This window comes from Phocoena sinus, chromosome 4 (genome assembly GCF_008692025.1).
Source record: "Phocoena sinus isolate mPhoSin1 chromosome 4, mPhoSin1.pri, whole genome shotgun sequence".
Classification (NCBI taxonomy): Eukaryota; Metazoa; Chordata; class Mammalia; order Artiodactyla; family Phocoenidae; genus Phocoena; species Phocoena sinus.
This window is the reverse complement of record NC_045766.1, coordinates 62,902,315-62,926,743: the sequence shown is the minus strand read 5'-3', so window position 1 is coordinate 62,926,743 and position 24,429 is coordinate 62,902,315. Positions and strand designations below refer to the sequence as shown.

At 40.0% G+C, this 24,429-nt stretch overlaps 1 protein-coding gene across 8 annotated transcripts in view; it reads left to right on the top strand.

Moving 5' to 3' along the window:
• The window catches only part of IGF2BP2 (insulin like growth factor 2 mRNA binding protein 2), a 165,024-nt gene that overhangs the window by 13,814 nt on the left and 126,781 nt on the right, over positions 1-24,429 (top strand). For 3 of the 8 annotated variants that reach the window (XM_032631555.1, XM_032631557.1, XM_032631552.1), the window contains exon 3: positions 14,044-14,127. The exons of the other annotated variants lie outside the window; for them this stretch is intronic. In XM_032631555.1, the coding sequence (XP_032487446.1) occupies positions 14,044-14,127 (84 nt within the window). The remainder of the gene's footprint in view (positions 1-14,043; positions 14,128-24,429) is intronic. 8 annotated transcript variants of the gene reach the window in all.

Here is a 24,429-nt window from a genome sequence, read left to right as displayed (position 1 = left end):
GGAGAGGGAGACTGGGACACTGCCCTTTGAGCTCTCCTCCATGCCCCTATGCTTTACCACTCTAACTTCCTGAAGATTGGTCTTCAAAGATTAATGATTTCATAATATGCGCTCAAGTTTTATTTTATAGTAAGACTGTTCTAATAGACCACCATATATTTACAGGGGTCCACACTTAGATTCCTGCATATGACATAAGTGGTGGCAAAGGGGGGGTGTTCTATGGAGTATAGGAGGGGTAGCTGTTAGCTCCAACCAGAAGTCAGAGTTCTTATTTTAAATATTTAAATTTTTCAACCATTGAAAAAATTTTGGAGACACTGTGAGAGTCAAAGAAGAGAGCAGTTTCATCTGGCTCACGGGTTGCCAGTTTGCAGTCTCTGCCGCATGAAAGTCTGCATCCTCTTCAAAATATTGTCAAAAACACTCTGTTATGTTTAGTATCTCTTACCTTTAAGGCTGTCTGTGAGTGAGAGGGGAAAGTCCTTCTCTTGATAAACTGGATAAACTAGTATGTCTCTTATCTAATGATGATAGCTGTTTGGAAGCTCAAAACTAAAATTAGGTCTCAGAGCAATGCATCCTTCGTCTAGTTTTCTGGAATAATTATTTTCTCCATTAAAGAGTACCCTATAGTTTTATCTTTATGTAGAGATCTTATTTTGCTTCTGTTGTATTTAGCCATCTAAAATCCTTTGGTAAATATAGAATTTACATATGCTGAATATGTGACACTCTTATAAGTTTATATAGTATTTCAGAATACATGTTCATGAGAAAAAAAATAAACCTCTATTTTCATATAATTGGAGGAACATGTTTCCATATCAGTCTAAATTCTTCTCCAGTTAAACACTAGGCCAACTATAGATAATGTTTTAAACCATTTCCTAAGAAAATACGATTCTCATATGTCCAGCAAACATTTTTAAAAATAAGAACTTGAGTTCTGCCTATAAATCAACATCTGATATAAGGCAGGTAGTTTGAAAAGCATAGAGTGTACTTGGTAGGAAAATTTGGTGGTGAAAAAAATGTGCTTTTAAATACGTTTGAAAAATGTTTTGGTTACTGTTGCACTTTTTTGTATTTAAGTTGAGGAAATTGAAAGCCATATGGATTCTGCTTCTGGGCCCTGGGTAAATACTCATTAAGGCCAAACTAAATGAGAACTGCCAATTGCCTAAGGGACCTTTTATAAAAAAAAGAAAAGAAAAGACAAGAAAAACAAAACACTTTGCTGACAGTTGGAATTAGCATTTTTTAAATGTATCTTTTTGTTCTATAATTTACATACATAATGAAATAGCCCATTAGTGATCACCATAATGGTGATGTAAAGCCCTTGTCTTGGAGAACTGTTAAGTTAGCAAGTCATCTATGGTAAGGCATAATAGAGTGGACAACTTGGTGATAGGTAAGTAGATTGAATTGTGAGGTGAGAGTGATGCCAGGGTAAAAAGAGAATCTTGGGGAGAGAGTAGCTTTTAAGAAGGAAATCACATTTTGGGTATGTTGAGTTTGATGTCATGTGAGATATCCAAGTGGAGCTCTTCTGAAAGCGGCTACTTGATATAAGACTGAAAGTTAAGTTAGAAGTAATTATTAGAATTAAAGTATAGTTTTAATAGAATATTTTTTTTCTCAAAGGCAATTTTGTAGAAGCTCTTGATCTTAGAATTTTAGAATAGAATATACACCATGATTTACTGGGGCTTTGAACAGAACTCATCAAGGGGTGGAAAGAACATGGATTTTGGAATCAAAATCAACTGAATTTAGACCCCAACCATGTAGCTTACTAGTGTTTCATCTTAGAGCCTAAATTTCACCTGTCAAATTGGGTTCTAATACTAAATAATTAATGTTACTGTGTAGTTTATATAACAATGTATTAACATGCATGACACATAGAAAAAACTTATAAATATTGATTCTCTCTCCATTTATTCACCTTCAGCTTGTACTAGAAGTAAATGCCTCACTCGAGGAAAAAAAAAAGTAAGTCATTTATGGTAAGGCATAATAAAGTGGCATACAGGATCAGGGAATTCAGGATTTTATATGTCTCCCCTCGTTTGTGATGGATCTAAATGGTCATAGGTTCCACAAAAATAGCTAACTCTATTTTGGGGGCTGGTTTTTTGAATTTTAAAAATTTGAAGTTCCATGCGGTCTGGGTCTTATTTTTTATTTCCACTGTTGCATCTTCAATGCCTGGAAATAGCTGCTCATTAAATATTTTTGAATGAATTAATTAAAATTTAAATCATAATAAGATATCATTAATAATTTACTTTTATTTCTTTCCCTCTTTTTCTCTATTTTTCCTTCTTTTCAAACAGGGCAGGGGGGATAGCAGTTCAAAGATTTTGCTTTTTTGTGAGTGGTTTTTTCAAACTTTTGACTTAATCTTTTGGCTTAAGTAGAATGAAACCTTCACAGACATTTTAGGTATGAAGTGTCCTTAAAACATGAGGTGAGCTGCAAAAGAGCAGTTGCACAGGGCTGCAAAACGAGTATTAGAAAGCAAAGATTTAGATTTGTTGGAACCAGAATAGGATTTACAAATCAGTCTTCTTAAAAAAAAAAAAAATAAAGATAGGTTCATCTTAGTACTATTAAATTCAGTATGATTACATGAAAATACAATTTTCCCTGTAGATATTTTTTTCTGTATAACCCAAATTGCATTAAACATCTGCTGAGAATCACAGAAGAAAAACCTGTTGGAAAAAAGTGAAAGCAGCTGTCCTTCTATTGCAAGATGATAGGTGGATACAAGAATCAAACTTAAGGTGTGTTTTTATATAGTAAATCAAACATGATCAGTTTAAGCAGATAGCCTCGAAAGTTATTATGGAAAAAACCGACAAGTACAAAAATGACAGTATTTACCAGTGGATAAGATAATTCATAAACAAGGAAGAGACTGATCTTAAATTAAATGTTAATTGCAAAGCAAGATGCTGTCAAGTGCTGTGTATTAGTAATCTGTTACTGCATACAGATTACCCCAAAATTTAGCAATTTAAAACAACCAACACTTACTATGGCACACATTTTCTGAGGGTCAGGAACATGTAGCAGTTTAGCTGGGTTGTTCTAGCTCAGCGTCTTTCATGAAATTGCAGTCAAGTTGCCACCCGGGTCTGAAGTCATCCAAAGACTCCACTGGGCTGGAAGATCTGCTGCGAGGCTCACTACTGGGGTTGTTGGCAGGCCTCCGTCTTTCTCTGCCTGTGGGCTGGAGGTCTCTGTTCCCCATAGTGTGGGCTTCTCCGTGGGTCTGTGCACAGCATGACAGCAGGCTTCCCTGAGTGAGTAATCCAAGAAAGAGTGACACCACACAGCCTTTTATGGCCTAGTCACTGAGTTGCACGTTGTCACTTCTGCCTTATTTTGTTTGTTAGATACAAGACTCTAGTTCTGTCCACGCTCGAAGGGAAGGGACTACTCAAAAGGGGAATACCAAGAGGTAGGGATCATTGGGGACCATCTAGGGTTGAGTTAAGTCAATCAGGAAAAGTCAGCAAGTCAAAGAGAGATTTGGTTGATTTGGCACTTATACTGAAAAGAATAATCCCCTTGTATTAATATTTATAATTAGCTCCTTTTGGAGTGAAACTGGAATTCCTTATAAAACAGCAGTAACAACAGTTTACTGAATCCTTTTATAATTCTTATTTAATTTTCACAGAACCTTGTAAGTTGAGGAAGGCAGATACTACTATCCTCATTTCATAGATTAGAGAACTGAGGCCCAGATTGTTCAAAGTACTTAGACAGGGTCATATATTCAGTATTTAACCTGAGTTGTTTTTCTTTTCTTTTCTTTTTTGCCTCTTTCTGTTCCTTCCCCTGAAGAATGATTTCAGTTACTTCCATTTTATAAAACACAATTTAATTTTCCCCTTTCAGCCTTATCTAAAAGAGCTGATTTAAAAAAAAAAAGCCTAATTGAGAAGTTTAAAACACTGTTCTTGCAGTATCGATAAAGATGTCACTTTTCTGCCAGCAGCAAGAATCCTTTTTGCTATTTTTGTAACTGGGTGAGGTCTGATTTCTCCAAAATTGTGCCACACTGTGGTTAGCCGTGGTCTACGAGAGGAAAATATATTTACCCTTCTTTAAAACCATTGGTTTTCTAAGAAATATGCTATTTACTATACCAAATCTGAGTAAATCTTTCTCAGGCAAAAAGCAGTGGTCACTTTGATATCAGACAAGCCAGTTCTCTTCCCCACTAAAAATACAAAACATCAGGCCCTCAGATCTTTGGTACCTACCTTTGTTATACATTTATTTCTTGAAGATATTTGCTAGTGTTTTTGCATTGTTGTTAAAGCTAGATATATCCCTGTCAGTGTTGAATGATTCATTCTGTATGAGGATTGTGCAAAACTCATGTAGACCTATCAACTTTGCCTATAGAATGTGCTAAATTACTTTGACTTCAGTAAAATATACTATTTTAATAGTGATGTCTTTAAATTTTTATTGAATCCCAGTGCTTACTTTATTTCCATATGCTTACTTTACTTGCGTATACTTCCCATTACCCAGTCAATCTTTTCTCTTTAAGGTCCTGATAACATGATAGTTAATGTGAAATGAAACTTTAAGGATTTACTATATACAGGGAAAAATATTCGATATCTTATAATAACCTATAATGGAAAATAATCTGAAAAAATATATAACTGAATCACTTTGCTGTACACTGAAACCAATATAATATTTTAAATCAACTATACTTGAATAAAAAAAATTTTTAATTCTATTTTTAAAAAGCAAAAAAACTTGTATTTAAATAACAGTGTCAAATCTCAAAACTTTTTTTTTCCCCAAAACTTTTAATAAAATAAACTTGGAATAAAAAAAGTAATGTTGGTTGTTTCCTTTTGAACTTGTATAGACTGAAGCTCATAGAATGTTAGAGTCCTTTAGGAGTGTCTGCTCTTTAGAAAAGATAGATGCTTTCTGTATTGTTTAAAAAAACCAATGGTGGTAAATATAATATTAAAATTTCTTCACAGGTTATGTATTCTAGTCCATCGAAGTTTATCTTTATCCTTTGCTTACCTTGCTCCCTTTTCTATGCTCTGAGTGAATTGTTGACCTCTTCATAGTTAAGAATCTTGATGCATTTTTCTTCATAAAGCAATCAAATGATTATAGTATTAAAATTTTTTTTTTCTTTAGAGAGTTTAGGGAGAACATCCCAACTACCCTCAGTGGAGAGACTGAGTTTAAGATTTATTTCAGATTTTTATCACTTTCAAGTGTTAGGGGGTTAAAGGTGAGCATGAACAAGGAATTCTGTGAGCTCAGAGGACCAATTGTGATATGTAACTCTATACTGTTTCTTATTATTGTTAGTTTTCCTAATATTTTGACTGCCTGTGGATATGCACCCAAAGAAATGTATTTTTTCTCATTCTTCCTCAGTGGCTTTTCTTCTTGTAATCCAGCATGGGGGAGAGGGGACAGGGAAAATCAGAAGCCATCAGCAGGCTGAACACCCTCAGGTGACTTACTCAGGTCTCAGATAATCTCGGCTTTTCCTCCTTAACTTGCCCCACCAGTTGATTTGTTTTTCAAGTCAAGAAAAGCACCATCTGCAGAAGACGAGAACACTTCCTGTTTGGTGATCTGACAGAGCCCCTTTCCCAGGCCACCTCACAGAGCCACACAGGTGTCCCTGTCTACAGAACAGCTCACCACAGGAGCTATCCACAGAGTCCAGTTAGGGCGCCACTCCTCTGAGTGGCCCTGGGTGTGTAGAGAGGCTCTTGAGTATAGCTCTACGGCCTTTGGAAACATAACATGTTTCCTGGATTTTCAGAAATGCTCATGGACCAGTGCTAGTGGTATTTGAACCTCAGACATTCATGGTTGTTTCTAACAGCCTGGAGCCACACAATGCAGAATGAGTGTGGTTGGTGTTTTTCATCACCAAATGCATCAGATCCTCTTGTCTGAAAACACAAGCAATATCAGTTATTCTGAATTTGGTTGATGCTGTTCAATTCTTGACCTGAGGTTATGGTTAGAATTAAATACATTGAGGCCTCATTGATTCAGACTAGTTGAGGTAAGGGAAAGATGAATGATAATTTGTAGGATGTCTGAATAGGCAGATTTTTAAAAATTATATTACTTTCAATTAAAAATTGTAACCTGAGTAAACTAACAAAATGTTGCTAGAGAACAGTCCTGCTAGACTTCCTTATTGAATAGAGAAAATGATTTATATATTCATGATATCAGTTGTATATAAGTACTTCTGAAATGTGTTTAAACAGCTTATTCTCTTGAGTAGTTTAAATTTACCTCTTATGATTTTGTTTATATTGATTTCTTTGTTGAATAAGCACTCCTTCCCTCTTTTTTAAAGAAAAGGTAAGTTCCAGTTCTGTCCTATTACAATTAAAATTAATGGTAGTTCACTATTCAGTGAGCTGTAGTCTTGATTCATTTTAGGTTTTCAATGCCCTTGAGATGCAGATAGTTAATACATGGTTACCATCCTATTCTGGAAGAATTTAGGATGAAGCCTTCATAACTTACGCGTAACAGAAAGTGGTTAAAAATCCATCCATTCAAAAGAAAGAGTTCAGTTTAAATCATGGCAAGCCAGTATTACTTAACTGATAGAAAATGAAGGCAATTTTGATCAGAATAATCACAGCTTAATAAAATGGAAGTACCTCTTTTTTTTCAGTACTTTTATTTGGGAAATATTCACCAACCAATAGTACTTAACTGGGGGCTATTTTAACGTTTGATCATTTGCCATTTGACTCTGTACTACCCCTTAAAGGTAGAATATAAATACATTTTAGTTAAAAAATATATATATATATATATAACTTCTCATATTGAGCCTAGCAAACTGCATTTGTCAGAAATAGAATGATAACCTCCAATATCTGGCTGTTAAGGAGAAGAGGCTGCCTGGGAGCTGTGTTCTAGTGGGAGAGACAGAGCCTAGGTCTGCTAACCCCTACTACGTTGGCACTCCAAAGGGTACTTTCAGCATTTAACTTCTACATTTATTTCAGTTCTTGTAACAACAAAACGGTGTTTGTGGGTGTTTTTATCTTGAGAAAAGCTTTTATTTCTGGAGATTTTCTGCATCGGGGTCTTTAGTGACCTACACGTCATTGATAGTGCCTGTGTAGTTGGTGGGTGTATAGGAGGGATTCTGTGCCTCGTTGGTGATGTTGCATTAGGGTTTTGAAATTAACTGCCTGTCAGCTCTCAATTACTTCAGCTGAATCAACTGCTGAACATCAAATAATGTCTGAATAATTTAAAAAATGTTTCTGAGACTCACTAGGAATTCAACAAGTTTTTTCATCTTGGAAGAGCTTCACTTGAACTAAATAAACTATGTGTTTAGCCAGAGTGCAGGGCATAGAACATAGGATACAGAAGAAGCCAGCCCTTAGTCCCTGCATTAATGAGCTGGGCTCTGAGGAGTCTTCTCCTCTTATTCTTTGCAAATCTACAGAAACAACCATGCTAATACCAGCTTAATGTGCTACCATATTTTTGGTTAGTCAGGAACACTTCTTAAATGCCTGTGGTGTGTTAAGTCTGGAATGAGGGTGCTAATTAGAGGGCAAAAGACTGGTGGTCTGAACCTGACCTCCCCTCTGACCTGTATGCACCCCTGGGGGGGCATTAGGTTTACTTTCCAGATTACATTTTTTCATCACTTACTCCCAGGTATTCAGCAACGCCTATGTGTGAGGTGCTGGGCTAATTGTAAAAAAGTACAACGGTAGATAAACCACAGAACTTGCCTTCAGATTGGAAGTAAAAGTAGCCTGCAGTTCCTGATCACTCCTATAATGCCTGGGGACAAAGTCCAGATGCTTCCTCGTGGGGCAGGGAGTTCACTGCCCAGGTAATGTAAAATGCGTTGTGGGCAGTGGAAAACTGGCAGCTGGGTGGTCCTCTTGAAGATCCAGCTAAAAGGACCCCACCTGGGTAAAGCTCCCCCAAGTCCTTCTGTAACGCTCCCTGTCAGGGTCTCACTATCACCTCAGCTGTTACTGTGTGACTGTGTAGCTGTGTGCACAGCAGTCCTGTGGGATAGTCTGTTCACTGCTCTAGGAAGGAAGGAATGATTTACTCACGGTGTGTGCCCAATCACCACATGGGAGGTGCTTACTCATGGTTGAATGGAATTGGGTCTGATTTTATCCTGGTTTAACTTCAGTAACTGAAATTCTTAGGGAACAGTGCATTCTGATAACCTCAGTTACCTGTTTTTTTTTGTTTTTTTTTTAGGTGTGTGGGGGGGTTTGGCCGTGCCACGTGGCATGTAGGATCTTAGTTCCCCGACCAGGGATCAGACCTGCACCCCCTGCATTGGCAGTGCGGAGTGTTAACCACTGGACCGCCAGGGAAGTCCCAGTTACCTGTTTTATTTGATGGTTAAGCAGAAAATCTTTTTCTTTAGCTTGCACTGTTGAAAATCTTTTAAAGTTTTAGACCATTCCTTACTAAGGAGTGGTCTGATATCTTTATAATAAAATTAATTTAGAATAACTATTAATATTGTTCAACTAGAGAAAGTATAGGGCAGTGATTCTTAGTGTGGCCCTTGGACCATCGTGTGGGGACTTGTTAGAAATGCACATTTTCCATCCCACCCCAGACCTAGTGAATCAGAAATTCCCAGGTGGGGCCCAACAATCTGTGTTTTAGTAAGGCTGTTAGGTGATTCTGGTGCCCTTTCAAGTTTGAGAGCAACTGGTATAGGGTAACTGTTCTGAACCCTGGATACACATAACGTTTTAAAAATTCAGTACCCTGAGCCCACCCCCATAAATTAATTCTTTCCTTCTTCCTTCCTTCCTTCCTTCCTCCCTCCCTCCCTCCCTTCCTTCCTTCCTTCCTTCCTTCCTACCTACCTACCTACCTACCTACCTACCTACCTACATCTTTATTGGAGTATAATTGCTTTACAATGGTGTTAGTTTCTGCTTTATAACAAAGTGAATCAGCTATACATATGCATATATCCCCATATCTCCTCCCTCTTGTGTCTCCCTCCCTCCCACCCTCCCTATCCCACCCCTCTAGGTGTTCACAAAGCACCGAGCTGATCTCCCTGTGCTATGTGGCTGCTTCCCACTAGCTATCTGTTTTACATTTGGTAGTATATATATGTCCATGCCACTCTCTCACTTCATCCCAGCTTACCCTTCCCCCTCCCTGTGTCCTCAAGTCCATTCTGTACATCTGCGTCTTTATGCCTGTCCTGCCCCTAGGTTCTTCAGAACAATTTTTTTTTTTAAGATTTCATATATATGTGTTAGCATACGGTATTTGTTTTTCTCTTTCTGACTTACCTCACTCTGTATGACAGACTGTAGGTCCATCCACCTCACTACAAATAACTCAATTTCATTTCTTTTTATGGCTGAGTAATATTCCATTGTATATATGTGCCACATCTTCTTTATCCATTCATCTGTCAATGGACACTTAGGTTGCTTCCATGCCCTGGCTGTTGTAAATAGAGCTGCAGTGAACATTGTGGTACATGACTCTTTTTGAAATACGGTTTTCTCAGGGTATATGCCCAGTAGTGGGATTGCTGGGTCGTATGGTAGTTCTATTTTTAGTTTTTTAAGGAACCTCCGTACTATTCTCCATAGTGGCTGTACCAATTTACATTCCCACCAACAGTGCAAGAGCACCCCCAGAAATTCTGATTCAGTTGGTCTGGTGTGAGGGCTAGCATTGTTACTTTTTTTGTTGTTGTTGTTTTAATTGCGGTACGCGGGCTTCTCACTGTTGGGGCCTCTCCCGTTGCGGAGCACAGGCTCTGGATGCGCGGGCCCAGCGGCCATGGCTCACGGGCCCAGCCGCTCCGCGGCATGTGGGATCCTCCTGGACCGGGGCACGAACCCGTGTCCCCTGCATCGGCAGGTGGACTCTCAACCACTGCGCCACCAGGGAAGCCCTAGCATGGTTATTTTTTAAGTGCCCCCATGTGATACTGATGTGTAGCCAGAATTGAGAACCATTGATATAGGGGGTAGGACAGAAATTTGGAGTTTACTCCGTATTAGCCTCTGCAGCTTGCTTTAAAAACTAAAACCAAAGTAATGCTTCTTTCTCCTAAAAGTTGGACAAAGGAAAACTTACAGTTATATTTTGCTTAATCAGGATTTTATTGAGTAGGCAGTCCTCACTTTTCATGGCATGGCATTAATAAAAACTCTCTCATAAAAGCAGGTGTTCTAAAGCCAGTGGTGTTTTCCCATAGGAACAATGTCATATCTGGGTGTTAACTTCCTGATCAAAGCCCTGGCATAAATAAATCATAGATGGGACCAATAACGTGTCATAAAATCAATGATACAATAATTATAAACCTCTGTGGTCATTTAAAATAATAAAATTATGCTCCAAGTCCAGTAAAATCAGCATAAATGTAGTACGCAAGCTAGCATCACCCTCAGAGGTCTTGGTGCTATAGAAAAATTGCATGTGGTCATAAGAAACAGTTTCCTGGATCTGTTATGTAATAAATATTAACACTATTTGTATGCACACTTAGAGTTTGGAGAGGAAAGATTTAGATAACCTGCCTCTAAAAATGTCCAAGGAAGCCTTGATGGATGCCTTTTCCCTCAGCAGCCTTACCTGGAGTCAGCAGTGTGTGCTGCTGGTGGAGGTGGTGAGAATGTGGGTGTTTCTATCCCTGAAAAGCATTTTTTCATGAAGGGACTGATCCAGGATTTCTCCTCTTGACCTTAGTTCCCTCAGAGTTCTGCCTGTTAGCAGAAATACAGAAAGAGAATAAGTGATGTGATCAGCACACTTCACATTTGACTTAAAAGCTGCAGATTAATTGTTAAATCATTAGGGCCTGCTTTTTAAGAGAGGCACTTCAGATGTTCTCTTTGGGTTGGCCGGTTGGCACAGGCTTGTGAGAATCTGGGCAAACGGTTGGTGGAAAAAAGTAATAAATTTGGTGCCAGAAGACCCAGTCCAACCTGGCTGGCTCCTTACTGCCCCTGTGGCTACTTCTCTGAGCTTCCATCTCCTTTCCTGCAGTGTGAGCATGAACACACCTAACACAGGATTGGAAGGACTGAATAGATTAATATAGATAATTATATCCAGCATAAGAAGCTTTCCATGAAAGTTATTTTAAGTAGCTGAAATATTGATTGGTGAAACAGACATGAGGAGTCCTATCTGTATTTTGTCTTCTTGCCCCTGGAGTAGAAAGCCTGCTTCATGGTGAATACCCAAGCAGATAGTTCTGGGAAGCTGGGGGAAGTGATGGGGAAGTATGTTTCTCACCCTGCATATCCTTCCTGGGGAAAGAAAGTAATGTTCGCAGTCTGGGTCGTTAGGAAAGGCCCACGAATGGATGGGTTTTGAAGTGTGTTGTTGGTGTCCTACCTGTAGCCAGGTGTGCATTTTGACTCAGAATGCATTGTCAGTTAGGGATCTTGGTAACGGTAGGTTGCTCAGTAACTGAAGTGTTGTTTGGACCAAACTATTGTAGCAAACTTTTCTTGGCAGGTATGCCCTGTTGATACTGAACTCCGTGTGCGTTGATAGTTTTATATCAACTACTATAAAATAACCACACGTTCACAGTGACTCAAATTAAGCCACAGTGACGCAGGTTATACAGGTACTATATTCTAGGAATTCTAAGGCAATTATCAAATAAATGTACTACTACAGAAAATCGTTGCCTATTATATTAAATTAGTCACGATTTTTTTTACTAGCTCAGGATTCTTCTTCTTACTGCCCCTGGAACTCTTGTCTCAAGAATACACTAAGTTCTTTAACTAGAAACAGTTCTTTGAGCTCTAATATGCTTAGGAATTCAAAGTGAACTGAAGGAAAATAGAAAATGATTAAGGAACATAGTAATCCTCTAAGTAAGTTTTTCCATGGATTCATAGAACCCACAGAATCCATAGACCTTAGGGATTATCTAGACTACTCTCTCCTCTCTGTGGAAATTCACACTCAGAGAGGTCAAAAATGTTACATTGGACATTCATTCTCCTCACTATCATTACTGTGCTTTTTCTTCTACCTCACATAACCTCTAAAAGTTTTCTCATAAAATTTGTTTTTTAAGTAAAGCTAAGTTCAGGAACAAAACATTCAGTAATTTTTCATTTTCTTAAATCCACCAACCAAGATGATTTAATTTCTTGGTCTCCTTTGAGACACATTTCAAAATAGCACTGATGTACGGTATGATCCAGCATTTCACTACTGGGTATATACCTCAAATAATTGAAATCAGGGACTCGAACAGATATTTGTACACTGACACTCATAGCAGCATTATTCACAAATGTCAAAAGCTGGAAGCAACTCAGGTGTCCATTGACAGATGAATAGATAAAAAGTGCATCTATATGCGCAGTGTATATCTATACAGTGGAATATTATTCAGCCTTACAAAGGAAGGAAATTCTGACACATATTGTGAAGTGGAGGAACCTGGAAGACATACAAAGTGAAACAAGCCAGTCACAAAAGGACAAATATTGTATGATTTCACTTATATGAGGCACCTAGAGTAGTCAGATTCATAGAGACAGAAAGTAGAATGGTAGTTGCCAAAGCCTGAGGAATTATTGTTTAATAGGTATAGAGTTTCAGTTTGGGAAAATGAAAAGTTCTGGAGATGGATGGTGGTGATGGATGTACAACAGTGTGACTGTACTTTATATTGCTGAACTGTATACTTAAGAATGGTTAAAATGGTAAATTTTATGTTATGTATATTTTATCACAATAAAAAAATGTGTTGGGTAAAAAAGGAGGTGACTTCCAAATAAAGTCAAGCCTTTGAAAAGCTTTTTTTTTAAAAAAAAAAAAAAAAAAAAAAAACACGGATAGGAAGGGAGCTCTGGCTGTTCACTGATACCTGAATGAGATGAGTCTGGTGGAAGGGATGCTGACCTGGGCTCTGTCTAATTCTCTGTCTGTCGTTATCCAGCTCTGTGACCTACCCATCTGGCCATTAGTTTTCTCATCAGTGAAGTGAGGCTGTAGGCTGGTCCATCTCCAGCCTTCCTGCCTGCTCTGGAATTCTGTGAGTGGTCAGGTCCTTAGCAAAGAAATACTTGTTTAGGAACAACTGCCTGTGAAGATAAGGAGCCTGGCACACCTGTGATATGAGGGCAGACCAGTTCTCTAGAACTTGTTTTGGCCAACGCTTGTCTCAGGCATGTTTGAAAATACAATAAGCATTTTATCAGTCCATCTTGCCTCCCTGCTCTCTAGGCAGGACCAGAACTCCACAGAGTTGTCAGATTCCAGAGCTATATCTTGGGGTCCTGTACCTGCTTTGACACCAGCCCAGAGTTTGGGGCTGTTTCTCTCAGTGCTTTTGACTGAGCCCTTGTGGCATCAGAAATCTTATTTCTTTATCACTGCCTCAAAGATGGGGGCTGTTCCTCCCAATTTGTCTTTATTTTCAGTAATCCATGGGAAAGGTTCTCTCTAGCCTGAGTGTTCATCAACATATGAATGGATGAACAAAATGTGGTATATCCATACAATGAAATATTATTTCGCCTTAAGGAGGAAGGAGATTCTGAAACGTGCTACAACATGGATGAACCTTAAAGACGTTATATGAGTGAAATAAGCCAGTCACAAAAGGACGAATACTATATGATTCCACTTATGTGAGGCACCTAGAGTAAGCAGTCAGATTGATAGATATACAAAGTAGAGTGGTAGTTGCTAGAGGCTGAGTTGTTTCTTTTAGGCTTTGGAGCACATAGTTTGGTACCAAGTTAATCCTTCTCCTTAGGTTTCCCATAGACTGGAGCTTTGCTTTTACTAAGCACACAGAGATTGATTGACAGGCTGAAACTTACCTTTAACACAGTCTGAGTGCCATGCGTGCACAGCTTGTGGGTGTGTTAGATGAGAGGAGGTATAGACAGCCTAGCATAAAAAATAGAAGCCATTGACTGGGCTAGTTGCTTATGTGGATTATTGTCCATCTCTTCACAGAGCTGTGGGGCAAGTGGTGGCAACTTCATTCCTCAGAAGAGGAGACTGGGCTTCGGGAAGATTGCCACTCTCCCAAGGCCACCAGTAAGAAACTTTAGATCTGAACTTACATCTGTCTGACTGCAAAGCCTGTAGTCTTTCTGCTGTACCACGCTTCTTAATATAGGAGGGCATATAACCGTGCTATTCAATAATTTAGAACTGAAAGATTATCTCCAATTCAAGAAGGCAGTAGTAGAATCACTAGCTGGCCCTTTTTGTAATTTTCCTTGCTATAATGCTGAGATCTGAACAATTTTGTGACTGTTGAGCCATGTTTGTGATAACCATAACAGAATAGAACAATTCCTCAGTGGCTTTATGTGTTAGGACAGTAGAGTATTCTCGCTTGGGTAGAGGAGGAAGAGTGGTGGGCTGCTTATGAGAGGGTCTCAGGTGGTTCAGAAACTATTGTGAGAGTCTAATGCTAGCCTAGTTCTTCATAGGCTGATTTATGGTTTTTCAGGAATGCCTACGGTGTGACCAGATACTCTTCACATTTTGTTTGCACCTGTGTGTTTTTAAATAATTGTGGCTCTTAATCTATTTTTAACTTCTACTCTAATTTGTTATGGGATATGACTTGGACTTAAGCTTCCCCTTCCCATTCCACTCACTAGTCATTCAGTTAGACTTTACAAGTCAATATAAGAAATAGAAAGAATACTACTTGATATTAGTAGTTGAGGGTGTGTCGCCTTTGTGTGTCCCTCCCTTCTGCCCTGGCCCCATATTTTTTCCTAAGGCTGATATGGTAAATGACACGTAATTGGTGTTCCATGGGTGAATGGATGGATAGATGAAAGAGCTTGCAGTTTTTAGAGAATCATTGTTTATAACTTTGGTAACATCTATGCTAAATGAATACAATGCAATCTTCTTTTACTTTTGGTATTGGGGAGAAAAGCAGATACTCAATTGCAAAATTAGCTAGATATTCTGTATATCTGGTGTTTTGGGGGGGTGTCATAGTTTGATGGTATCTGAAAGCAATAAAGTGAGGATTGCTTTTTATCAGGATTTGTTATAATTTGATGAGTGATTTGTCTATGTGATCATGCGTTCAAACAGAGGGCAATAATAGTAATGACTTTAGTAGGTGGAATTCAGTGTGAGAAAGTACACCTGGGTGTGATGAGGTTCAAAATTAAAGGTGCAGCCACTCCCATCTCCAGGCACGTGAATGATCCATATCATATATCAATATATGTATATAGGAATATCACACCCTCCCCTATCTTTCCTTCTCATATTTTCCCGTTCTAGAAGAACCCCCATGGTCAAACCTGCCCTTGATTCTTTCTCTTTCCCAGCACCTCTGCCTGAGCAATGCTCGAGGGGGAGAAGAGAAGAGGAATTAGGAATGTGGAGGCTTGTTCCTGGAACTATAGCATCCCTGTTAAAACATATTTTTCTGTAGAAACAATGTTAGGGATTAGGTTGTATGATACTGTAAGCTTTTAGTGGCTTACATTGTAATGGCTAGTTAGGATACTTAAGTGCATTTAAAAATCTCATTAGTTTCCCATGGTAGTCTCTCCCTTCCCACCTTGACAGTCCTACTAAGGGTGAACCTACTGCTAGACTGATAGGTCCTATGAAAGTTGGGCCTCTAGGTGATGTCAGCTCACTCTGATGTGCACTGGCTCAGTCATATTTATCTGTGTGTCAGCAGCTGCTACTCCAGTGCCTGGCACATAGGACTTGCCCCCCAGGACTTGATGAATTAGGTTGAATTTAGGTTGAAGAGAGAAACTTTTACCTTCTCTATTTTCATCTTGTCAGTTTCTCAAGAACTTTCTCTTTTTTAAAAAATTTATTTATTTTAATTTATTTATTTTTGGCTGCGTTGGGTCTTCATTGCTGCACGCGGGCTTTCTCTAGTTGCAGTGAGCTGGGGCTACTCTCTGTTGTGGTGCACGGGCTTCCCGTTGCGGTGGCTTCTCTTGTTGCAGAGCACGGGCTCTAGGCACGCGGGCTCAGTAGTTGTGGCTCGCGGGCTCTAGAGCGCAGGCTCAGTAGTTGTGGTGCACGGGCTTAGTTGCCCCGCGGCATGTGGGATCTTCCTGGGCCAGGGCTCGAACCTGTGTCCCCTGCATTGGCAGGCAGATTCTTAACCACTGTGCCACCAAGGGAAGCCCTCAAGAACTTTCTTAGTTGAGCTCTTTATTACTGCTGGAATTCGGATTTATTTATTGATCCCTTTATTTACTTACTCACCAAACATTTGTTGATCACCTACTATGTGCCAGGTGCTACCAGGCACTTAAAGCATAGCAGTGGACCAGTGCAATTCCATGGCCTGTTCTCTTGGAGCTTATAATCTGACCATTGTCAGGAGGGCATTCACTGGGTCTGGGGTGGGATGGTTTTCTGTTAACTGCTGCTATTTTAGAAATGCATATACTGACTTTGAAATACCCTATGTGTCTGGATGTAAAATCTCTTTTCTTACCTTGAATATCAGTGATGAAAAAGTGACTTTTACAGTTACTCAAGTGTCCTTAAAAATAAACTAATGAAAAACAAGATGTGGGCAGTTTGCTTTTACACAGTCTTTGATTAGAGAGTAATTCTTATTTACCTTCTTTTAAAATGAAGTCTTAAAATAGTAATCTGAGGTATTAAAAAAACCTTTCCCAAATATTATGCTAATAAACTATTAATTTCTGAGTTTTCTATTCAGACACACTTTTCCTCGTGCCCAGGACTAATTTAGTTGCATATTGTTTCTATTCATAGCTCCCCAGTCTTAGGTAAATCTGAGAGTATTTACTGGTGAATAGTTTCATATGGGAAAAAAAAAAAAAAAACAAAATCATGAAAAGGAAAGGTAAGAAAATGACAATACAACAAAATCAGCAAAATAAAGGGTGATTGGGCTGGTGGCTGGGTTGGAAGAAAATGAAAAATTTTCTTGATATTCTCTTTGTGATGCAAGATTTCTTTCCATAGATTATATAATTTACATGAGCTATTTGAAGGGATTACGTTCTTAACAGTTCCCTTAAAGCTCTTTATTATGTATAGCCCGAAGCCTTTCTTCACACTTGTTTCTGGATGCTCTGTAAAGGGGCTTTCAAGATAAAAATAATTCTATTTAAGGATTTTGGGGTTATTCATTTCTGTCTAAAAACAAAAATGCTTAAACAGTACATTATGTCAGATCTGCCTGTTTAAAAGATTTGAGCACACCTGGTAGCAAAGAGGTTTAACCTAGTTTCTAAGATGAAAACTCGAGGTGGAGGAAGGATGAGGAACAGTCCAGGGTGAGTTGCAGAGCTGGTTACCTTTAGCCTACTTTCTCTGGGATGACGCACTTTATCCTTCCAGGTCAGGCAGACTCCTCGGCCCATGCATTAAGATTCCTGGTTGCAGGTAACAGAAACTCACTTCATCCAGCTTAAGCAAAAGGGGGCTACTGTTTTGCCTACTTAACCACACTGCAGGATAAGCTGGATGAAGTGGATTTTAAGGACGTTGAGAACCAGGGACTTGAGCACAGCTGTGTATCTCTGGCTCCTCCATGCTTTCTCTCCACCTTTTGTCTCTTTTAGTGCTGGCTTCATTTTTCTCTTACTGCAGGTGGGCTGCCTCTACATGGAAGGTAGTACCATGGATCTGGGAGGAAACAGGATCCCTTTCCCCCAGGGAAGAATTCTGATTGGCCTGGCCTAGGTCACATGCCCAGGACAGTTCATACAGCCAAGGGGATGAGGTAGGCTTGTGTCACTTGTCCAGGGAGGTCACACAGACATTGCCTTGAAAGAATTGTTATAAACAGACAGCCACAGCAATTTTTTGCTTTTTTAAGCCATATGGGATCCTGTTCCAACAACTGGTTAAGATTCTTTCCCTAATTCATGGAACATGTTTTAAAGTCTTTCTTCTGTTCTTTTTATCCAGTTCTGGACTTTATGCCCAACTGAACTTTAGGTTCCTCTTTCATTTTATTCTGCGTTTTCACAAGAACACAGGCTAGCACCCTGTGCTGTAGTGTGTTCTTGAGAATTATGGTTGACTGACTGAATACCACTAGAATATGTATGTTGAGGCATAAAATCATAAAACTTGAGCAGTGAAAGAGGTCCTTGATCCCATCTGCCTTCAGTTGTTTCACATATATCATGGGGTCTCCTAAACACAAAGGACTCAGAGGTAAAGAAGGGTGAGCATTTCTTCAAATTTCTAAATATGGGCCCTGTTTTAGGAACTGAGGATGGTGGGGTGAAACAGAGAGAAGGAAAGTCCCCTCATGGACCTTACATTTACAATCTAAGGGAAAATCTTGACGGGCTAACTAGGATGCCAAATTTCTTTGAGTTTTGGATAAAATCATACCAGTTTAGAGCTTATCTTTTAAGAATGGACTGACGCATGAATGGATCTGAAGCTCTGATTGTCAGATATGTGTTTTGGGATAACTGTTTAGGAAGCAAAACAAATTATTAGTAAATGATGTTTGTTCAGCAGATAAAATCTTTTGAAATACAGCATTTGTTGGAGAAAATAAATAAAAGGAGTACTTGATGGTGCGAATGACTAAGAGCTCAGTCTTTTAAACTGACAGACTAGGCTTTAGACCTCAGCCTTCCACTTGCCAGCTTAGTAACTTGGGCAAGTGGTCAGAGCTCTTTTAGCCTCACATTCTTTAGCTATAAAATGAAGATATCTACTTTATATGATTTTGGGGTGAGTATTAAATGAAAGTTAAGCAGTTAACTTTTATAAAAATCACATTTTTTTATTGTAAAGTATACACAATATAAAATTTACTTTTGTAACCATTTTTAAGTGTACAGTTCAGTGGTATTAAATACATTCATTCATATTATCATGCGACCATCACCACCATCCATCTTCAGAACTCTTTTCATCTTGCAGAACTGAAACTGTATACCCATTAAACAATAATTCTGCATTTCCCTCTCCTAGCCCCTGGCAACCACCATACTACAAACAGTTACATTTTTTTATAAATGGTAGGATCTCAGAAAATGTTAGCTGTTATCCCTCTAGATCAGGAGTCAGCAAACTTCAGCCACAGGCCAAATTTGGCCAGTAGCCTGTTTTGGTAGGGTCCTTGAACTAAGAAAGGTTTTTATGTTTCTAAAGGGTTGTAAAAACAAAACAAACAAGAACAAAATAAAGAAAAATATACCACAGAGACAGTATGTAGCCCACAAAAGCTAAAATACATATTTACTATCTGGTCCTTTACAGAACAAGTTTTCTGACCCCTGTTTTAGATCCCATATGCATTTTTAAAAAAATAATTAATTAATTTTTGGCCGCGTTGGGTCTTCATTGCTGCATGCGTGCTTTCTCTAGTTGCGGTGAGCGGGGGCTACTCTTTGTTAACTTCTCATTGTGGTGGCTTCTCTTGTTGCGGAGCACGGGCTCTAGGCGTGCGAGCTTCAGTAGTTGTGTCACGCGGGCTCAGCAGTTGTGGCTCGCGGGCTTAGTTGCTCCTCGGCATGTGGGATCTTCCCAGACCAGGGCTCGAACCCGTGTCCCGTACATTGGCAGGTGGATTCTCAACCACTGCACTACCAGGGAAGTCCCCCATGTGCATTTTTTAAAATCATGGGGTCCTTTAAGAGTTTGATTTAAAAATGTGTGTGTGTGTGTGTGTGTGTGTGTGTGTGTGTGTGTGTGTGTATATACACATGTACCCTTCCACATATATATCTTATGCGGGTATATGAACATCTGTCCTAGATCATGAATTCTGAATGGGGCTATGTTGCCCTTAATGGGGTGAAATTGGTTCTTGGGGGGGTGAAAAATCTTAGATACTATATAATTTGCAGCCTTCCAAAGGGCCACAAGGTATAAACAGATATATAGTGTTATCTCTGGCATTAACATTTCTTGGGGAGGGGAAGGGGGGGAAGAGCGATTAGAGCAAATGTCTACATAATTAGGCTCATTAGGGGAACAATAATGAAAAAAGGTTTGAGAAACTGCCCAAGACTAAATTCTGGAAGACAGGGTGTGTGTCTTATTAGCCTCTGAATATTCCAGCGTTTAGCACAGGATCTAGAACATTTTCTACAATCCGTTAAATTTGTTACAGCATAGTTGAATGAATGAAACCTCTGATCTAGTTCAGTGACCCATTCAGTCCAGAAATTGCTTTCCCAGCAAACTCTACAGCACTGGAAATTTTAAAAAAAGAAAGCTTTTTTTTTTTTTGCGGTACGCAGGCCTCTCACTGTTGTGGCCTCTCCTGTTGGCAGAGCACAGGCTCCGGACGCGCAGGCTCAGTGGCCATGGCTCACGGGCCCAGCCGTTCCGCGGCACGTGGGATCTTCGCGGACCGGGGCACGAACCCGCGTCCCCTGCATCGGCAGGCGGACTCTCAATCACTGCGCCACTAGGGAAGCCCCCAAAATTCTTTTTAACCTTTAAGAAGTTTGTCAAATGATTAATCTCTGTGATAGCAGACAGATGCTTCTTATTAGACTAGAATTCTTATTTTTTCTTATGTTTGTTATTGACACAAAGTGAGTGTAGGTGTTGAAGTGTAAAGACCTCTCACTCTACATGTCCATGCAAGGCTCCTCATGGTCAAGTCAGCTCTAAATTGGAAAGAAAGCACAGGTGTATCACTATTTCACCTGAAAAATAAAGTTGGATTTAGAATATATAAACTTTGAAAGCAGCCCCTGAAGTGTCAAAGACTTGGGTCATCCTGATCTTACCTCCCAGGGAAGGACTGTGTCTTATGTATCCCTGTATCCCCAGTGCCTAGCATGTGATGGGGTGGTTAATGAATGTGTTTCTGTGCTGGCTGTACTGGTGCTATTTCTGCACATGCTTCATTGTACCCCAGAGTTCCTTCTATTAGCAGTTTTCTTTGCCCCAACTTTTTCTCACTTACAGACTCATTCCTGTAGATACAGTTCCCCCTATCTCACTTTGATCCCAAGTACCAGTTGGTCTTTCTACCACTGTTGCAGGGTTTGATGATGATAAATAACGAGGGGCTATTCAGACAGCATTCAGTGTGCAGGGACAGTCTTCATGGCCTAACCACTGCTGATGGAGTCGTGCCCAGCCCTGTGGTTGACTTAGAGCATGGTGTGGTGGAGGATAATGAAAGAGGCAGTGCCAAGGATTCTTGCCTCCTGCTGGGGTGGGAGCTGGAAGTGGTGTCTGGGGAGAGGGACCTTCCATTCCAGCCTAGGCTCTGAGGGAACAGCATAGAGATCCAGCAGGCCAGTGTTGCTTAGATATCTCTACCACCATTTTCCAGGGGAATCAGGAGATAGCCACCAAAGTCACCTCAGACACAAAACTTGTCTCCTCTTGTACTTTCTTTAACATTTCTGTTTCTGGCAATCTGACCCCACTATATATATGTTTGCTTTAGTATAAACATATCAAAAATATTTTAAAACTTTACATGGGATTGACATTCCACAAGAATGAACTACGTTCATCCTGTACCCTGAGCCCACCACTGTGATTTGCTGGGAAGACTTACATCATAGAGAGAGAAGCATAGTTGAGCTATTGGCTGGGAACAGACAGGCATTAGCCGCTTTGGCCAGTCAGATCTTGGAAACTGAAAAAAGTGATGTAAACCAAGAACCAGGTGCAGAAACCACTCTTATGTGGTTAGAGTGACAAAGTGACAGCCCTGGTTTATGTCCCTGAGTTTGTAATCAGCTGATGGCTCGGACGCTCTGAGTATCCTTTGTCCTGCCCTCAAGGATGAGAACTCCATTTGCTGACTGTGGCAATCTCAGTGGCCCTGGGGCTTCCCACCACTGTAAACCCTTCACCTCTACGGGGCTCCCTGCAGTCCTGGAGAGGCCCACCACGTTCTCCCTGGTGAGGGCTGGGGTGGAATTATTCCTTTCGTGGCCGTTTCAGGGCAAAAGCATCAGTCTATTTTCAGTAAGAATCCAAATGCTCAGAACCTATATATGTGAAGGACATACTTTTATTGCTCTTCATGGAGCAAGAGGGTCGACTCTTGGTGTTTAAGTATGTCAGGTGTCTCAAATCTGAATCAAATGTATGGTAACCTTTAACTTGGTCATTATAGTTTCACCATGACATTTTAGTGGAATTAAACTTGAACCAAAAATTATGTAATTAATTACAGCTTCTAATTGAGTCCAGTCTGCAACTTGATAACACAAGGCCAACAGCTGACAGGTGGTTAATCCCTACTGCATAACTTCTTCATATGTGTTCCTTAAGATAGGATTTAAAACAATAATCACAACAACAAGACTTTTGGTAAAAATCTTAGGTGGGTGCTATTTGGTGACCAAGCTAGAAAGCCAGTGACTGCCACCTCCCAGCCCTCAGCCTGGGGTCCTGGTCGAACTTCCTGGAGGCTCCCCTCTACTGAATTCCTGCAACCCATGAGTCTTGTACTTTGACTTATTCTAGTCACTGTGTGGACACAGTCAGTCATGTAGCTATTTTCAGACAAGACCAGTGTAGCTGTGCCCATTGATTTACATTCTGAGCTTCTGGTGATGGAATAAAATTACTAGGAATAACCATTTTTTGATGACCACCTTGTAAGTGCTCTGGTGGAGTAGAAAGCCCTTTTCAAGGGTTTTTCCTCAAAATTAGTGGGTGGTAACTATATAAATGAAGGTGACCTTTAAAAATATGGCACATTAGAGAAAGACATGATCAAAAGATTAATTCCGGGCTTCCCTGGTGGCTCAGTGGTTGAGAGTCCGCCTGTCGATGCAGGGGACATGGGTTTGTGCCCTGGTCTGGGAAGATCCCACATGCCGCGGAGCGGCTAGGCCCGTGAGCCATGGCCGCTGAGCCTGCGTGTCCGGAGCCTTGCTCCGCAACGGGAGAGGCCACAACAGTGAGAGGCCCGCGTACCGGAAAAAAAGAAAAAAAAAAAAAGATTAATTCCAAGCAGAGATGTGATGGTCAGTAAAACCTATTTCAAGACTTATGCAAACGTATGGTGCCACTGGCGTAGTTGAGTGTCAAGGTAGTAGAGAGAAGGGGTAGTCAAACAGACCAGTGTAGGAAATTAGTTGTGATCCCAAGCAGGTTTTAAATGTCTTCAACTGGTTTTTAACTCATCCAGAAGAAAGGGGGGAGCACTAATAATTCTCTACGTAATTAAAAAGTTGCTGGCATGTGAAGTTCCTGGCACACAGACGGTGTATGTATGTATGTGTGTATGTATGTATTTATTTATGGCTGAGTTCGGTCTTTGTTGCTGTGCGCAGGCTTTCTCTAGCTGCGGTGAGTGGGGGCTATTCTTCGTTGTGGTGCGCGGGCTTCTCATTGTGGTGGCTTCTCTTGTTGCAGAGCACGGGCTCCAGGCATGCGGGCTTCAGTAGTTGTGGCACACGTGGCGCACACGCTTAGTTGCTCCACTGCATGTGGGATCTTCCGAGACCAAGGCTCGAACCCATGTCCCCTGCATTTGGCAGGCGAATTCTTAACCACTGTGCCACCAGGGAAGCCCTAGAGGGTGTTTTTAAAAGTCCTCTCTGCTGGGGCAATCTCTTCCACTCTTCCCTCCCCAAAAGAAGAAGGAAGGACATGTCTTACTCTACTGAGTCAGGGTTTAAATTTAGCAAGTTCCCAGAATCGGTACATACATGTTTTAAATGGTTATGAGAAATATGCCTACTATTTGAAATGAGCTGTACTTGATTCATACTTTTTAACAATTTGTAAATTATGCCTGATACTTAAAAAAAAAATAGATTCTTTTTTTTTTTAGGCAGCTAATTCATTTCTTAGTCATACTGTGAGCCCCCAGGACCTAATCCCACGAATGTGGCTCTGCTTAGAGCTCTCCATAGATCCTTTAATGCTTCAAACCCACTAACCTCATTTTGCACATTTCCCCAAAATAAGCACACACATGTGTGCGCAAGCACACATATACAATTTATGACCCAACTTTTGGGAACAATATTAAGACAAACAAAAAAAAATTCTTAGAAAGCTGTGAGATACTTAAAATAGTTTGATTTTTAAATGGTTTAGGAGCTTTTCCCGTAAGACTTTGTGCTCACTGCTATAAATAGAGGCAGGCATGTGTGTCCAGAGTAGCTCCTCTCTAGCCACAGTGCTTGAGGATCAAGAAGTCAGTTGTATTATCTTGATATCTAAGGTCCATTGTGAGCCTTTAACCTTGTTAACTTCAAACTTAAAAAAAAATTTTTTTAACTTCACAAAGCCTATTAGTCAGATTGAGACTATTTCCCATGAAAAGCTTCCAGGTATGTGGTCACTTTCCTTTATTAAGGATAGACAACTAGATTCTCACTTTCCCCCCAACTCCTTAGCACTATTTATATTGTCTCTAGGATTTTTCTAATGCACTATGGTAAT